This window comes from Paramacrobiotus metropolitanus, unplaced genomic scaffold (genome assembly GCF_019649055.1).
Source record: "Paramacrobiotus metropolitanus isolate TYO unplaced genomic scaffold, Prichtersi_v1.0 Parri_scaffold0000054, whole genome shotgun sequence".
Lineage (NCBI taxonomy): Eukaryota > Metazoa > Tardigrada > Eutardigrada > Parachela > Macrobiotidae > Paramacrobiotus > Paramacrobiotus metropolitanus.
In genome coordinates, this window is record NW_026570274.1 from 365,686 (window position 1) to 383,299 (window position 17,614).

At 42.2% G+C, this 17,614-nt stretch overlaps 5 protein-coding genes across 12 annotated transcripts; 2 read left to right on the plus strand and 3 right to left on the minus strand.

The window, feature by feature from the left end:
- Positions 1 to 794: 794 nt before the first annotated feature.
- On the plus strand, positions 795 to 1,974 carry LOC129592679 (uncharacterized). Of its 2 annotated transcripts, XM_055488770.1 has the most exons (3): positions 795 to 960; positions 1,045 to 1,177; positions 1,270 to 1,974. In XM_055488770.1, exons 2-3 carry the CDS (start codon positions 1,072 to 1,074, stop codon positions 1,746 to 1,748), a joined length of 585 nt encoding a protein of 194 aa, XP_055344745.1. In that variant the 5' UTR covers positions 795 to 960; positions 1,045 to 1,071; the 3' UTR covers positions 1,749 to 1,974. The 2 variants fall into 2 exon arrangements, with proteins under 2 accessions (XP_055344745.1, XP_055344744.1); XM_055488769.1 differs by having other exon boundaries at positions 795 to 1,177; positions 1,270 to 1,970.
- Positions 1,975 to 2,542: 568 nt separating this feature from the next.
- Positions 2,543 to 3,415, minus strand: LOC129592682 (uncharacterized). The gene is made up of 2 exons (XM_055488773.1): positions 3,112 to 3,415; positions 2,543 to 3,051 (listed from the first exon to the last, which is right to left on the minus strand). Exons 1-2 carry the CDS (start codon positions 3,197 to 3,199, stop codon positions 2,654 to 2,656), a joined length of 486 nt encoding a protein of 161 aa, XP_055344748.1. The 5' UTR covers positions 3,200 to 3,415; the 3' UTR covers positions 2,543 to 2,653.
- Positions 3,416 to 3,996: 581 nt separating this feature from the next.
- LOC129592621 (somatostatin receptor type 5-like) lies at positions 3,997 to 5,410 on the minus strand. Its single transcript, XM_055488696.1, has 2 exons — positions 4,249 to 5,410; positions 3,997 to 4,191 (listed from the first exon to the last, which is right to left on the minus strand). The coding sequence occupies exons 1-2, from the start codon at positions 5,140 to 5,142 to the stop codon at positions 3,997 to 3,999; spliced, it is 1,089 nt and encodes a 362-aa protein (XP_055344671.1). The 5' UTR covers positions 5,143 to 5,410.
- Positions 5,411 to 7,137: 1,727 nt separating this feature from the next.
- On the plus strand, positions 7,138 to 10,437 carry LOC129592673 (peroxisomal N(1)-acetyl-spermine/spermidine oxidase-like). Its single transcript, XM_055488764.1, has 7 exons — positions 7,138 to 7,460; positions 8,288 to 8,424; positions 8,502 to 8,698; positions 8,851 to 9,373; positions 9,541 to 9,737; positions 9,919 to 10,060; positions 10,125 to 10,437. The coding sequence occupies exons 1-7, from the start codon at positions 7,301 to 7,303 to the stop codon at positions 10,251 to 10,253; spliced, it is 1,485 nt and encodes a 494-aa protein (XP_055344739.1). The 5' UTR covers positions 7,138 to 7,300; the 3' UTR covers positions 10,254 to 10,437.
- Positions 10,438 to 10,693: 256 nt separating this feature from the next.
- LOC129592645 (uncharacterized) lies at positions 10,694 to 16,044 on the minus strand. Of its 7 annotated transcripts, none has more exons than XM_055488723.1 (4): positions 16,020 to 16,044; positions 14,578 to 14,618; positions 12,176 to 13,373; positions 10,694 to 11,584 (listed from the first exon to the last, which is right to left on the minus strand). In XM_055488723.1, the coding sequence occupies exons 3-4, from the start codon at positions 13,362 to 13,364 to the stop codon at positions 10,926 to 10,928; spliced, it is 1,848 nt and encodes a 615-aa protein (XP_055344698.1). In that variant the 5' UTR covers positions 13,365 to 13,373; positions 14,578 to 14,618; positions 16,020 to 16,044; the 3' UTR covers positions 10,694 to 10,925. The 7 variants fall into 7 exon arrangements, with proteins under 7 accessions (XP_055344698.1, XP_055344697.1, XP_055344696.1 ...); XM_055488722.1 differs by lacking the exon at positions 16,020 to 16,044 and adding an exon at positions 14,987 to 15,414 and having other exon boundaries at positions 14,567 to 14,618; XM_055488721.1 differs by lacking the exon at positions 16,020 to 16,044 and adding an exon at positions 14,987 to 15,413.
- Between the last annotated feature and the right edge of the window lie 1,570 nt (positions 16,045 to 17,614).

Here is a 17,614-nt window from a genome sequence, read left to right on the forward strand (position 1 = left end):
ACTGGATTCTGTTGGAAAGTGTTTTCGACAGTTTGCTGTAGATAGTAATTTTTGCAAAATGCATAAAAAAAGGAGTGAAAAGACGATGCTTTAAACTGGTTTCTTTGTGAAGTGAAAGGAAGGGAAACAGTAAGCTTAGCAAAGACGAGGCTACTCGTAGAAAGCAGTACGACCAATTGCGAAGACGTGCATCAAAGCCAGTATCTGTACAGTTTGGTGCTTGTTCGAGGTACGCACGAAACCCTGCAAATAGCTAAAGCAGCTTTCAATAAAACTGATATAAAAAATCTTCAGATCTAATTTTAATTTTTGACGTTTATTTGCGATACTAGCACGGACGAGCCTCGCTCACAAAAATGCGATCAAATGAAAAATTTGCCCCAGTTGGCACGAGAAGGAACAAACTTTTCAGTCGATGATTCAATTGAATGGTATCACATGCGGATAATAGCCCCACCCGAGGGCGACAGTAACCCCTTCACCGCCGGCATCCCGAATATATTTTCTTCTCGCCGCTCTCCTCATACTTCGACCGAGAAATTCGGTTACCGATTAAATAATTAACTCCAAGTGATTAAACTTAAAAGTAATAACTGAACTATACAAAGCAGAACAACTGTATTGTACAGCGAGTTATTCTTGTATCAAAGACTTACCGGTAATGTTACATAATATCATCACAATTAAAGCCGCATTTTATCAGTTCGCATCAGGCTGATAAAATCAGCGATAATCTTGAGCCGCCATTACAGCATTGCACATATGTGCTGAAAGGCGGTTTGGTTTTCCTTTAATGCATGGAAATATTTTCTAGCACGCCAGTTCAGCCAAAACTGCAGTCGCTGTAGCAGTTTAGGTTGCCGAATACCGGTTAATTTTGAGCGACGATTCTTCCTACTCGTAATCTGTGGGATATAGATATCCCGAGAACTTTCCGCCAAGCGGTTGTTGTGCTTCGAAGTAAACAGAAAAATTTAACATCATTTATTGCTGTTTGCATTTCCGAAAGCAACAACACGGGTCAACAAATTTGACGGATTTTAGAGAGTATTTGAAAGAAATCTTGGCAAAATGGACATGAGACAGGAGCTGTACGAAACCGATATTTCAGTGTTAAAATGCATTTCCATTTCGCAGATCACACTAAGCATCCTCCTTCTCGGCCTCAGCATGTTCAGTAAGTGCTAAAGTCTTAATAAAATTATTGTTAAACTGCTTCGTAGCTTTTAAGTGCAGTCTGTACTGTACATACTCGCATTCTCCTTTCAGCCGCGACTATCGACCTCGTGACGCAGATCGGTCTTGGTTTCGCGTACCTGTTGTGGTACATCCTTCCCGCCGAGTTCATTCTCGGCTTCCTGACGCTCTTCCTCGGATCCTACGGAGTATACATGATCCGCAATGAAGTCCGTATCAAGCGACAGTTCGATATTTTGTCGGTCACCAGCATCATCAACTGCATACTGTGCGTCTTCATCTTGGTGTTTGACGGCTTCACTGTGGCGTTTCGCCTGATCGCCTTTATGCACGGGGTCTACTTGTACGGAATGGCCCGTACCTCGTCGTTTCTGGATATCCTGGTGCAGTCGCTGGCGATTGTCATACTGGTCCTGAGTGCCAAGACCGCGCAGATCACTCTCTTTCATGCCGGCATGCTGGCGGGAGGACCACAGGTGGCCACGGAGAATGTCCGTTATCGCAACGAGAAAGCGTCGGGCGCGGAAAAGCCTCTTCTTGAAGTGCCATAAAGATGAATTAATATCAGTATACGTAAATTTTCTGGGTGCGATTAAGCGAAATCCGTTGCGGTTTTCTCCTTTATTTCGAAAAACCGTGTTTAATAAAAAAGTATTAAAAAAATAACGATAGACAACGATTTTGCTGTGAGCGGATGCTAGTTCATAATAAAAGCAGGATTTATGAGGTCAAGTTAAAGTATCGCGACCGTTTTTTAGAATTTGAACACTGCATAGCGATTTTCAGTTTAGATGCTTTCGCAACATTGTCATATTCTGCTTGTCCCCGGCAACGTCAGTTGCCTCACAATCTGCTTAATTGCTGGTCTTCGATTTCTGTACCCTTCAAAAGCATTTCATCGGAGTTTTCTCGTGCACGCAATTGCAACTGTGGTTTAACTTGTACCGTTTCGGCCGTATCCTCGTTGTTTCTGGATGATACCGTAACATAATACGAACATGTTACTCGTGCCTATGAATTACAGTACTGTCTGTAAATCCCGTGTTGCTGCACGTGAGGATGCACGTTTCCTTCCATTGTAGTCACGACTCACGAGTAACGTGCCAAAGCTGTAACCAACAATCGCATATGCTGGTTGGTCGCGCGATTGCTTCTGCTGTGGTTTCGAAAACATCGCGGGGATTTTACGAGTCACGAATGATGGTAATATGAAAATTATGATTGCATTTTTAGACAAGCTGTTTGGAGTTGATCCCCACAATAGCGATCACCAAAATACCCACCGGAACCACAGAACCACGATGTATGTACGTTTACGTCATATTTTTTTCTAAATCACTTATCACCTTGCAAGCCATAGGGCCGTTGTTGGTCGATGTAACGCACTCATCCCATTTTTTCACAAACCAAGCACACTATTATTACAGTCACTTTTACCGGCACAGTAAGACACTTTCTAGCATAGAATCTTGACCTCTTCTCGTTTAGCGGCCATCCCACTAATATTTCTAGCTTGAACAGCCACGTAGATAGTTATAGACATCAACACTATGGGTGGCAGAAGCATAAGCAGACCGAAAAGCCAGGCTTCCCAAGATAGCGGGCTTCGTACCAACAGTGTGCCCAAACCCAGGATCTGGCAGCCCAGTGCCATGGCCGTCAAACAGGAGCTGATGATATTCAGTAGCGCCAAGATTTCCATGTAGCTGCTGCTCCGAATCCGGCGGAGAAGCATGTGAAAACCGAGAGACGCTGCGGTTATGCTATACAGGCAACTGACCAACAGTAACAGCATCGTGCGTCCAAACAGGGCATACCGAGTGTAGATCCGAGTCAGAATGCCAAATGAAGCACCTAAACAGATAGATAAAAACTTTATACGCAGCACTTTCGGTTACCAAGAAACAGTTTTACCAGTAACAGGAATGAAGAAGCCCAATATAAACTGCAGCACAAGGCAGCTGATTATCGCTTTGGAGGAATTAAGTGTTTGTGTCTCCATCTTCCGCAGGTCTTTTTTTATCCGGACAATCAAATTGCTTGCTTTAACAAGCACAGTGCAGTAATTATACGTTACAGTGTGCGGTGTTTAGTAGCCCAGTTAAAGACTTAAAGTAGGCAATAAAATTCAGTTTGTAAACATATACATCGCGTTGGTTGCGGAGAATCTTTCCCAGTGATTGCATAACGGTTAAATCATCGCATGTCTTTTGCGGTTCTTCACCGAATGAAAGCCGCAGATGAACTGTAATTTTAATCTGTTTAAAGGATCTTCGCTTGAACATCGCGATCTTTAGAGGTACAAAATACGGTGTGCCGGCTTTTATGCAATCATTAATCTAATGTATATTCTACAGTTCTAACCGACATGTACGGTTTTAACAACTACAGTATTAATTAACTTGTAGGTACCATACTTGTGCTTGTAGATTGAAACGTACACTGGTCGTAATCTGCGGATATTTATTTACTTTCGCGTCCCGGATTGTTTGCTTAGAACCTCGAAAGTTTTAACCAATCGCAAAATTTTAACTGTTCTACATCCGGCGATCACTTCTAATAAACTCAAAGAAGTAGGAAATTTGTTAGAATGCAATTACTTTTGATTCTGTTTCTGTCATTCATAGCATAAATCAAGGCTAAAAAACATCAAAATCATGGCACTCACATTTTGACTTAACGAAAAGCCATTTAAATAAAATATCTGCCGAAGCTTTAATTATTAACTAAGAAATAACATTTCGCAGCGAGTGATGAGTTTAGAAAAATCTTTACGGTGCATTAAATAACCACATAAATTCAGCAAGAGGATTCGCGATACTGACTTCTCTGGAAATTGAGAAGCTGTGGCCTTTTTGTTTCCTTTAAGCTTATGGTATTTTGTTGTGTTGAGCTTTTCTTGGGCGGGATGACGGTGTGCTTGAAAGAAAACAATTTCAGAAGCATCACTGTAACTGCATGCCGGTAATCTTTACACATGATGAGGAAAGTCACCTAGAACGATAGAATTTAATTCGAAGGCTATCAAAGACATTCAATAATTACTCGTACCGGTAATCCAGCGCATCCAGTGTAATAAAGCAATCGGAGCCACAGTACAAGGGTTGGATTTTGCGCATGAATTCCTTGAAAATATGTAAGACTGACGATATACGGCAGATAACTAGCTGTGAACCACATCGTAGACGCAAACAACATCTTTACAATTATCAATCGCCTTTTCATAAGCTTTAAATTACCCACTAGGGCCACCTCGTCGCTGTTCCCTACCTTACGACCACCGCAAAACCTGTTGCGAATTTCTACCAACATAATTGTGAAGTAGCACAGAAAGGTCAGGCCAATCGGCAAATATAACCCAATCGTAAACAAGATCATCGAAGCAGCGTTCAACGGATTGCGATAATTACATCCCCGCCATGGGGCAAAGGTCACGACGATCTTTCCAACAATTTCCAGGATTATGGGAAGATTGGCCGTAAAGGGAACCAACCAGCCGAGGACTATAATTAAAATGATAACACGGCGCGTCCTCCAGGCGGCATACCTATGGGGATTTACAATGGCAATAAGGCGGTTCACCGCCAGGAAACACTGCGACCACTGACCGGCATCCACAACCCATAATAATCCAAAGTAAAAATAGGTACATCCGGTTGGACCAATTTGGAGTCCGGGAAAGTACATTGTGAAGGATAGGGTTATGACGAAGCCTCCACAAGTTATAGCCTGGATCAGTAGCAAATGAATTATCAGCACTTGGCAGCCCCAGTGAACTTGTCGATGAAAAAATATCGATGCAGCTAGGATCATGGAGAGAATACCGCCTGATAATCCCACAAACAGATTACTGGCAAACCAAGCCGTAAAGGCTGAGTGATAACGAATCCATGCCGGGGACGCACCGGGAAAAGATCCATTTACAGAAATATTGGAAAAGTTCATGTTAATTGTCAGTTATTACGGACACTTTATAAGGGAAAGAAATCGTTTTTATACCGTAGATAAATGAAACCTCATCTGTAATTCAAAATTATCGGAATAAGTGACTCCGAAAGACACAAAGAGGATGCACATGGAAACTTGAAATTGTATTATATCTGAAGATCTATATTATGGTTGTTGTACTAAATGTCGACCATGACGATAACTGCGAAGTCGAATGGACTGCAAACATGATCAAAATTTGCTACATGACAAAGCGATGAAGCGCGTTCACAATACGAAACGCCAATTAATCACAGGTGTATGTGATTAAAGGATGTTGTTCAAAGTTATTGTACCGTTCATACCTCCTGGAAAAGATTTGTGAGCACAGCTATTTTCTGCGTTCTGGGAAAACTCATTCTGAAATATATTATCCATACGTGGGAGCCGTGATGAAATACGCAAATCCTCGTCCAATACTGTTCTTACGACAAAGAGAAACGAGAAATATTTCTTATAGTCAACCGGCATAGCAGAGACATTTTGATGGAAATCGAGCAGGTAGGCGTTATCTGGTTTCGGAACAACAAGACATACAAAAGCTTGACGTATCTTAAAAAGAGTCTTCTTAAAAATGTGGAATAGGGACCCCCATGGGAGAATCTCCGGTATTTCGGCCACATGTCGTGTGGCCGTCATTCAATTTGTCCGCCAGCATCGGCGTTATTAAAGGAGGTGGATACTGTAATTAGCCATATGCATTACGAGGTGTTTGCGTTGTCTCTTTCAAACCCTTTCGTTCAAACAAAAATCACACAGTTGTATTATTTTATTAAAACATGATGAGCTACTTGGCAACCGCTACCGCCATTAATTTTTATGACCAGCTTCTCTAATGACCTTTCGCAAACCATTCTTGCGCTCCTGATTAAAGGCTTCAGGTTTTAATTACTTTCATACAGCCGCAATGTATTCGTTGTGACCAAAAGCGGATTACCAGGGTCCAGTGTAATTTTGCTCGCTAATTGCGTACCAGCTGGTGGACAAATAGATTCACGTTTGAAAATACGTTCAGTCAACTGCATTCTCGTCGATCTATCGACATTTTACACTATATGGTGAACAGTAGCCTGTCACACAACAGTCAGACATCGTAATTTAGTTACTGTTGCTCTCATTCTTGCTATTTTTTAAAAATTAAAATAGACCAACAGTTACATAGTACGTCATGCAGAAGATAATCTCGAGCAGCCGCAGCGGAGAAAGCGCAGCATGAACTATACCCCTACGTACGGAACGCGGCAACAGTGATGTTAATAATTAATAAAAGTCAAATTAATATATCAAGCTGTTATCAACATTTGTTACTACCTTTGTAATCGGGGTGGAAAAGATTTACGTATTCGAAAAAGATAACAAGAAATCGTGGTGCCAAATTTATTATATTTCATAGCAGTGTTTGCTTTGCATCTTATGTGTATCAATAATGATAATAATTCTTTTTCAGCTTAGAACGCATGTACACCCGGCTAGTACTTGTACAATACCCCATGCCAACACAGGTACAATACATACAAAAACAATGATTGGTCGTCGACAGAATTATCTTGCGCCTTTCTGAAATTTATTCAAGCCACCACTGAAATAAACAATTTCGATAAACAGTGTGTTTTGGTGTTATTTTCGAAAATCATCATCCGTGTTTGATTTAGAGTTCTTTTCAGTTCTTTTCAGTAAACATCTGTACAGAATCGATAGTGTAGTGCTGCATTTTACGCTACCCGTAGGCATTGCGCTATTTTGTTTGCAGTATTTGAAGTACTGCAGCACCGGTGCGGCGGTGGCTATTTCCGGTAAAGGAGAAGATACACGCGTATGCTGCCCCTATGTCCAATCTATGTGTACAGATACATGCGTACTGTATGTGCTCTATGTGCTGCACCGATAACGCTTTGATCGCATGCTCATGAACTGAGACGTAGTGCAAAGAAAAATGCAAGTGCGGCACTTGCCGACAGTACAATCCGCTACAAACAAACTGGTTTTCCAAAAATGAAGTTGTTAAGTTGTTCGTTTTTGAAGTTCTGTGGTACGCTAATCCATCATTATTGTATACACCATAGTTTCTATCCCGAACAGCAATTTTTCGTAAAATAACTTGGTTAATCACAGATTGATGGAAACGCCAAAGATTAAAGCTAAAGTGGTGGTTGTTGGAGCAGGCGCTGCAGGAATCGCAGCTGCTACGCTACTGTTTAAAAATAATTTCGATGTGATCGTATACGAAGCGTCTGATCGTATTGGGGGGCGGATGCGCACTCACAAAACGCCGGAAGGTATGTACTCCAGGTCGTATAAAACTTCTGCAGTACGAGTAGAGTTTGGTTTTAATGAATGAAGTTTTAATGTTTTAATGAATAGAATGTTTTAATGAATGCACTTTGTACACACAGAATAATGCTACTTACTTGTTAGTATTGTACTTACTCGTAGTCTCATACTAACCATTATTCTGTATAATTATAACATCATCCTGTTAATCGCCTGTAAATGCTATTAAGCCTTGAACGGCTCCGGGCTATTCAAGTAAAGAAAAAAGCAAATTTCCTTTCTAAACCTCAGAAAGTTAAAAACTCTTGTTGGGAATACCATAACATTGGCAAAATGCTTGCTAATTAACCAGCGCGTCACAATACTAACTTACAAGTTATTACGGAATAGCCAGCTGTCAAGTACTGCAAGATGCGAGCAAACGTAAGCAACCTTGTACGAATATTAAAAATATTGAATTACAGAGAAGATCGGCCAGTTGACACAAACTCGTAACGGAAAAACTCTTAACTGGTTGGTCTTATGGGTGGGACAAAAGTAACCGCTAGTACAGTAAATTAAAGGCCAGCGTCCAGCAAATTCTGCATGCTCGCTACGTGTAGGGCAGTTTGTTTACTGTTGTGCTATAATAGCAAAGTCTGGAATCTACTGTAAAAATAGAAAAATAGTTTTTCTTGAATTTCTTTGTTTGTGCAATAACTTTTCTGCCGTTTCCCGCGTCATTAATTATCCTTCTCGAAAAGTACAGCAACCTTTATGTAAGTGAACAGTTTATTGCGTATTGTTAGTGCTGCAGCGTGCGATCACCTTTCTTTGACTTTGTTTATCACAGGATGGATTGAACTAGGCGCGCAGTGGGTGCATGGGGAGCAGCAATGGCTGTACGATTATGCTGCTGAGCATGGTCTCCTAGGACGATCGGTTGTGATGGCAGAAGAAAGTGGGATACTTCAGGAAAGCGGCAAGCAGGTGCCAAGAGTTGCCAGATGTTGCCATACATCTCTTTACCGCATTTGCTGTAAAATGAAATCGATGCAACTTTGTAGGTGTCAGTAAGCGATTTCGGCAGGTTGTCAGAAAAGAGCAATGTTTTTGGCGATATGCTGTGCAAGGATGAACTGCGCAAGGTGGACAAACTGCAATCTGTTGGCGAATTCCTTACAAATATCTACTATCAAACCAGCCAGGATCTCACCGACCTAGAAAAAGCAGAGCTGGAATCTGCTTATGATTGGTTTATCCGGTAAGCAACCTGTGGCTGCTACCTGCTAAAGCGTAAACTTGTGACCTTGCTGCGCAACTTAATTGTAACCCAGTAGTCCAACTGTATCAATAAATAAAAGTATAAATAAGGTAGCGAAAAGGTTTGAGTAATAAGCGCGTTTTTAATCGCAGAGTTACGAAAATGGATGCCGGTTCGGATACACTGCACGATGTCAACGTACGCAACTACATTGACGAGACATGTATCGGCAACTACAATCACCAACTGAACATTCCCTTTGCTGACCTGTTTGATCACGTCCGCAATTATCCCAAAGAAGGAAAGGAGTTTCCATTAGAAAGGGTAAAATTCAACACAGCTGTGGCCGCTTTGAAATTTCTACCGGAAAATAAGCAAGTCCAGGTGACCACGGCTAAGGGAGAGGTCATCGAAGCGGACCATGTTATTGTCACGGTTTCTTTGGGAGTACTCAAAGCACACCAGCATACGCTCTTCCAGACACCGCTTCCTGCGAGAACAAAGCTGGCTATCGACCTGCTGGGTTATGGAACAGTCGGGAAAGTGGTGTGTTTCTATGACGAACCGTTTTGGAAAGATTGGAAGTTTGATTATGTGCGGGGTGATGTGAAGGCGCTGTCGTTGTTTTGGAAAGGGGATCTTGATGATTTCCAGAATGACCCGGAGAAGCGTTATGTAAGACTTTTTCTAAGTGCTTCTGCAACGAATTCCATAAATTATTCTGTGAATCGATAGTGCTCATTCCGTATTATACAGATACGATTCTCTAATGTGTGTGCAGTACCAAATTCCGTTTTAGTGTACAATGCACCCCCAGACAAAATCACCGACGTTTTCTGTAGGATAATAAGCCCTGGTACCGAGCTATCCGCAGCTTCGTTGTTGCTCAGTTTCATCCGAACGTACTGGTGGCGTTTTTGGCGGGATCGCATACGAACACTATGGAAAAGTTATCAGAAGACGATGTGTCCAGGGATATAACAGCCCTGTTACGTAGATTTTCCGGCCGAAATGTTCCCGCACCAAAGAAAATAATTCGGTAATCGCTCAGCTGCACGGTACATATTTTTTACAAAATGATACTTCTAGGCATTGTTATTATCGATACGTTGCGTTCATCATCTAACTGCTACGTTCTGGTATCAAGCAGTTCAAACCGATTACTTAATATTATTATTTTTGTGGAATGTGCTCAAACGATGATTCTGTGGATACTGCAGGAGCTCATGGTCGTGTGACAAAAATTTCAACGGAACGTACAGTTATTTGTCACAAGCGGCACGGAAGGCCGAAGTATCAGCCGAAGACCTTGGACAGCCAGCGTGGAAATATGAAAAACAGTTTAATGAAAGAAACGTCCAGGTAACATGCGCATTATTTTGTTTATTACATATTAATTACATGTTTGTTACACCGCGAATTCAAGGTCCCGGGACTCCTCTTTGCTGGAGAAGCCACTCACACAAAGTATTTTTCCATGGCGCACGGTGCGTTAATGTCCGGTTGGAGGGAGGCGCAAAGGCTTATTGACGGCTATTCCACAGTGCACATCTAGCGCAATCCTGCTGGATTAGGTTTTTTAATCGGATTTCCTGGTGAAGGGTGATTTAACACAGAAGGGCGGGTGCTAATGCGTGCTTTGTGATTCGATATCGCTGGAAAGGTTTCTCTTGCGCTAAATTTGTTATTGTTGCGCTAAATTTGTTATTTGCAGATTTTTTATTCAGTAATAAACTATGGTTTACGCGTAATACTCGCACTGTATAAAATATTACAAGCTGCCACGATCTCCCTACAGATACTTACAACAAGAAATTATTATCAGAGTACAATAACTGGCTCCGTTTTGCAAAGTGCGTGTTGTTATCGCCCATGACGGCACTTGTTAGATGTAATCATGTAAAAATATCCGTAATGGTGGCTCTGTTACGGCTGCGATGAAATTTTGGCTCTCTTGCTTTCCCGACTTAATATTTAATTTTTAAGACGGGCGGATGTTTTAATTTAAGATCAGCAATCGTATGTCGTAAAACGTAAACTGGAAATTGTCTGTCGACGTTGTGTACCAACCTGTTGTACTTTATACAGTACGATCAGGTAAAAGTATTGTACAAAGTGCTGCATGGTAGTTTTGCAGATCACAGAATTAAGCGCTGCAATTTTTGTATAAAGTACAAAAATAATCTCACATTGAGATTTACACAATAAACCGATGAGCACGCGGAACTTAAGATTTAACTCGCACATAATCAACATCCTCTTGGAACGATTGTCGCAGATGATGAGCAATTTCCGATGACACGTACGGAGAGATCGGAGAAAACTCGGAGTTGGGATAAAACTTCAAGGCGTCCCGGTACAAGTATTGTTTTGTTCTCTTAAATAACGGCTCGAATGACTCCTCCTTCTCCCATGAGCAGTCATCCAGGGCAAATGAAACACGCTTCCTGCTCTTTAACCACAACTCTGGCGAGGCCGGTGTCACATAATAACACAGATCCTTCAGCGCGACAACGGCAGTTGTGGGCTCGGGCGACGGGCAAGTCTCCGGGGAATATTCAAGGTCATCACGCAGGGTTTCTTCTCGGTCCACCGGATCCAGGTCATCCGGGACGTCCCTTGGATCGGCATTGACGTGGGCGGGATTGACAAAGGTCTCATCATTGTCGCTGGCGCTTCCTGATAGTTTTTGGCCACCTTCCTCGTCAAGCCTGTCTTCTACGCTAAACTGTCGTGATGGGTTAGAGAGAAAGTCATCCGACAGCAGCCTCCGATTACGGGATTCTGCCACAAATAATGCTGCAGCCATGGCCGCATTGTCGTTGGGGCTGGCGCGAATTTCGTCAGCCGTATCCGTAGCAGGAAGTGGCGACTTTTCACTCTCACCTGTAAAATACAGATTACTGCTCTGTAATCTGATTAACCACAGGGACATGCAGAGAGACATCAGAGTTTGAATTGCATAGTGAAATGCAGGAAATTTTGTGACTTCTAGTACAGGATCGAGTAACACCAACAAAATGCATGAAGTACGGTGGTTTTTAGTGGAAGTGTTGAAACAATTCTGACAGCAGTGATTAGTTAATTAATTATAAAATTTAATTACGCCCTTATTATTATGTATATTTCAACGACGACGATAATGAATACGTAATGCACTACACCCATTTTCGGCCAATGCACGTTAAGTTCAGTAATAAAAAATACTGTAAGCGAATAAGTGCAATGTAGATTTTGATTAACACAGTATTGATTAAAGTGAAATGTACCAGATGTGGACATGTAAATTACCATTGTGTCTTGTGATTGTTAATTAGATGTACTCGTATAAATATAATACAATAAGCCATAATCTCATTCCCCTACTACTCGGTAGATCCAGGTTTATTAACACAAATCGCTTATAAACATCATAATTCCTCAAATTTAGTACGAGTACTACTCTTTCATGGTTACACCGGTGCGTTTCTTTCTTACCTGGTTGATAAACATGCGCTTCCATCCAGTCTTCCACCAACGCGGACACATGAAACTGGTCTTTCCCACACGTTTCGCCCACAGTATTTGTTCTGACGCTCGGCGATTCTACCCGGTGATTACAGGTCTCGGATGGCGCGGCCTGTCCCTCTTGACTTTGCGGTGCAGTAACGGGGTTCGCTACGCGATACACGGTGTCTCTCATTAAGACCGGCTGACTTCGTCTGATGACAGATACCTGAGAGAACCGACTACTGATCGCCGCATCATGCTTCAGGGGTATGGCATTAATGTTTCCGGTGGATTTACCAGGAAATATTTGCGGATCTGCTGGCATTTTTCCCCGATGTACGTCATTCAACCTGTTTAGCAACGAGGAATTTTGCCCGTTTTGTCTTTCCAGGAATCGTTTGTCTTCGTTGCTTTGATTGCTGGCTTGGCCACGGAAAACCGTGCTGTACTGCTGTTGGATGACCTTTGACAAATTGCTCCATAATTCTTTATAGCCGATCCATTGGTTTGGCAAGAAATTATTCGGGGTGGTATGGTGTGTTGCACCAATAATAATAACGGAATCATCATCGTCTTTGGCTTCTTCTCCATCCGAGAGTTTCTTAGGAGCGTTGCGTTTCTTCGGAACCGTTTTCTTCTCTGTTCGCCGGAAGGAGAATGCGCTTCGCGGGCACTTTCCACGAGGTACCGGTTTATTGTACAACAGAGGATAAAGATGAGGGTGTTGCTTGATGCACTCAATGTGCTTAATATTCTGCAAGTACCCGTTCCTGGAGAGGGCGGTCTCTGGTACGGTTGCCGCATGCGACGGAATCCGCTTGGGCAAATTAGACGCTGCAGGACTTTTTGAAGGTTCTTCCACATGATTTATCATGGCTCGCTTACGAACACTGGCATTATACTGTTTATGAAAGGTCACCGGTGGCACCGGAAGTGGGTGCTTGAATACCGGCGCTGGGTTGCAAGATTCTTGTGGAGATTGTGGCAGATATCCATCAAACGTTCTGGGAACCGGTTTCAGGCCATCAAAGTTCCTGGCACTATGCGACTGAAATGGAAAAGCGTCACGTGCCGCTCCGGCGTGGACGATGACGGATTTCCTTGCTCCCGGGAAATCATCCATATTATACTGCGTGGGCGGAAGCCCAGTGGGCGAGGAGGGAAAAACAGGATACATGAGAAAAATCTGCAGACAGTAACTTGTTAAAAGAGGATGAAATGCTTTTTTATTGAACCGCACGGCAAAAAGAATGTGCTCGTGCATCTAAAGTAATTAGCATGGTAATTATTGCGTAAGTTCTAAACGCATGTCAGGCGGAAACACTGCCGTTCGATGTATTCATAACGTTGCAAAAAACCGAGCAAAGCGGTACGGAAAAAGCGTTCACAGATTATACAAACAGATACAGATACAATGGAAGTCCCAAGCAGTGTTGTTCTATGCTCGTGTCTCGCTTAGACGATGCCTGGCCCAACTGATTATTGATTACGAGCTTTATGCAACTTGCACCGGCCTCACTATCATAAACCGCAGATTAACGAGACTTCAAAAATTCACCAGAAACTTTCACGTTAGGTAATTTCCCAGAAAACCATCATGTACAAAATCTTATAAGATTTCCGCACCCGTCGACGGAAACAGATCACATAATTTAAAGTGATAAAGTACACGTACGTGCAGGGTACGTACGTGCACGTCACAAGGCACACTTTTACCAACGACATCGATATGAAAAAATCATTTCGGCAATTCTGCCACCGAAGCGGGTGAATATTACAAACATCCAACAGTTTCTTCAAAAGAAGGAAATCAAAGATGATTCACGATGGTGCGTGTTTAATTAAATGCCAACGCATCTGTCTCGGGTAAATGAATAATGCTTTTAACAATAGCACAGTGGTATATGCAAACGATATATAGAGCATGGGTCAAAATATACCGGTAAGTAGTAAGCGGTTAACCATCGCAGAATTAAAACTGACAAACCCGTGTAAACACAGGCATGTCACCGTATATGCAATCTCACTTCAAGTCATAAAAGTGTGGAAATATCCACTGAAGCAGCGTAGATTGCCGCTTGTACGACAATGTACAGTATTTGTACATGCATGGCGTTTCGCTTAGTTTGACAGGCACTACCGTCACAATGCGTAGTGCATTTCTTCGTAATAATCTACGGTAGTAAGATAGAAACACTACACTGTCGACTACAGCACCAATAATTTTTACTTCTCGGTTACCACAATATGTCACACTAGGCCGCAACTGACAGGAAGTAATCTGCCAAAAGTGGACAAAACCCAGATTACAGTATCACAGCTGGTGATTTCCCAAGCTGATCGATCTGTCTGATAAAAACTTTTACGACTGCATATTACCGGTACAGTACCTGTTCAGCTACAGAAACATTCCCCCTTCATAACATGTGATCTGCAAGAATAAAAAATAATTATTACTTTGCCGGAAGGGAAAAAAATATAGCAAAAAAATGTGTTAGTGCAAAATATATCAGTGTTTATCTGCATGCAAAATATATCAGTGTTTATTTACCCAAAAAATTAAAAATTATTCCCGTGTGACATTTCGTATAAATAATCATAAATATGGCATCGCTGTACAGAAAAAGCGACCATGTACAATGTCGTACATCTGCGCGATATCATATCGCATTTCCGCTAATTTTGGTGCAAAGTTTTCTTAGTACATTGGCCTAGATTGAATACACAATTGAATTGTAAAAACGGGCACAATCATGCATATATCGCAATGACTGGAAGTACTGATCGTAGTCTCCTTACCGCAAAACATAATCGGGAATTTCCGTAACAGCGGAAGGAAAGTCTCAACAAAATTTGTGTTAGTTTATGTAAACAGTACAGAAACACCGCTCGTATCCGCCATACGCAACAAAAACATCCGGCGTCGGGAGGGAAAATCTGTCAGTCGAGGGTTCAGTTTTTCCGACTATTTTGCCACATCTCGCAGAAAACGGCTGCTCTTTGAATCATTAATAATCGGTCTTCTACCATGAAACAAGCAGCTAGGGGCGCTTTTACTGTTCTGCTTAAGCAAACCGTACGAGGACCGGCGCTATTTACCGGTTAAGTGAGACAGCTGATCAATAAAATGAAAACAGCACGCAAAGGCTTCGCGTTTTGCGCATACTTCTATGTACAGTACGGTGGAGCCGTTAATACTATGCGGTTTGATTCCACTTGAAGCTGACATATTTTAGCCGAGCATGAAATGCATTCGTTTGTTGGTATATGTGGTTATAAGCGGTAGCAGCTCAAATTTGACAGGTCGCCTTTCCGCCTGGCTTTTGTCTGATAACATATGCAGTATCATGATTTTTAGCGTTGCTGCGTACTCGCAGAATGCCGGCCATGTCATACTGCTCGATAAACGCCGCACGCATTACGGCATGATGCATCAGCTGCCGGTAACAACGGTTACAAAAACAGAAAAATAGCGGTTGTGCTGCACCCCATAAAATAATTCGTTTACGAGGTCGGTAAGCATGGCGGCGACAGACACGGAAAGCAGGGCAGTTGTGGCAAAAATCATTAAATCTTAATTGAGCTGGGTGCAGCGGTGTGTTTTGCATGAACTATATCAGCTGTGTCAAAAGTTGATGAAAGTGGCTCGTAATACAAATTACGATACAGATTGCACAGATACTTATGTATGTGTAGTAAGATGTGACAATCATTTTAGGCCGGGCACGTTTTATGAATGACAAACAAAGATAGTATTACCAAATCGTCCATAATTGAATGTTCCGTAACCGTCATGTCTGTAGTCGTACTGAGAACGTTTTTTATACTCAACTGCATTTCAACGTGTTTATCCCGCACCACGTCCGCTTTCCAGCTAGTTAGTAGGCTGGTCAAGCCGTAAAATTATCAATGCCGACAACTGCAACGAAGGGGCTAACGTCGGACCGTGCATAGAGGGTGAAATTTAATTTCATAAAAATTCCTGGCACGAAAACCTTTGTTAGGATACAAAGGGGTCCGAAACGGCGGGTAACCTTTGGGTTACTCCAGTGGGTGGAAGGAAAACGATTGAGGCACTATATGTTGCAAAGCAGTGGAATTTGCAGGCTACTTTTTATAGGCGCCACTGGATTCGGCTTAGTTCGCTCCGCCACCGCGGCAGCGCTTCCCGATCACTGCGACAGAAAGTGTGATTAGACTCTTCTGGCCAATAATTAACCAATTCTGCGTGCAAAATTATGTTTTTCAGTCGTAACAAAAGTCGCGCGTGATGCAGACAAATGTATGTGTGCGGCGGATAGAAGTGAGTGATTTTAAATGAAAAATTGCGACCAGCGTTACTTTCAAATGAATTCTGACACTGAAATACTTACAAGCATAACAACGGTTGGCCGTGCAAAAGCTATCGCTGCCTATAATTATACACGTATAATGACGTACTTTGCCAGATTTCGTTAGAAAAAACGAGCTCGTTTCCGTGTAAATTCTTGCCGATAAAAAGTTTGCAATCGACTATAAATTCCCCCCGGGCAAAATTCAATCGCATAGCGGTATCGCAAAAACTGCCAGCAAAAGCCTAACTAACATGCCAACGATCAAACCGCACAGTTCAATATACTTCCGGCAAGAAATTTAATATTTTAGCTGATTTGACTTTGGTTTACATTTAAAAGCGTAGTGAGCGCTGAAAATAAGTAGATTTATAGTTTGTTCTTGCTGGGAGCACTCAGTACGCGCGAGCAAAACTTTGTATTTTGCTTGTAAATTTTTATAACAGTAAAACAAAAAAGCCATCTTCGCGTTATCAGATATCGGTCATGGAGCAGCGCACGAGTGAAAATAATTCTCTTCTGTTCGTTAAAAATTTTTTTAGCGGCATGATGTCGCGTGAAGCGACATTACTGCCTCACGAAGTAAAAATGCTGCAATAAATGCCATGATTTTGTATTCTGCATTAAATACGGATTTCTGTACATCTGTCATCTAACGAATACGCTACCATATACCGTAATAATACGGGTACACGTGGCAAAGTGCCCAAAACTGCCGCCGCATTACCACGAACAACCGCAATGCTGAAGCCCTTCACACGTCTTTTAAACACTTCTCCCAAACTAAGTACTGGCCACAACGTACAGTAACCAAGGTGACACCAGCTGCAGGTTATTCGGTCTCTATGGACATTCCCGGAGGCTCCAGTTTACAAGGATTTCCAACGATTTTTCCACTTCATTTCACAGTGCCGCCTCCGTCGCCTTTTACTCACGTTTACTGTGCAAGCAAGAAAAACTTGCATGATGTCCATTAGGCTGCACTTTGTTTCGGCAACTCATACACTTATGCTCCCGGACAAGTCTATGCCAGATCGGAGGCGGACAACTATACGCAGCTGGTACTAGTAATCATTAAGGAAATTCGTATAGGTTG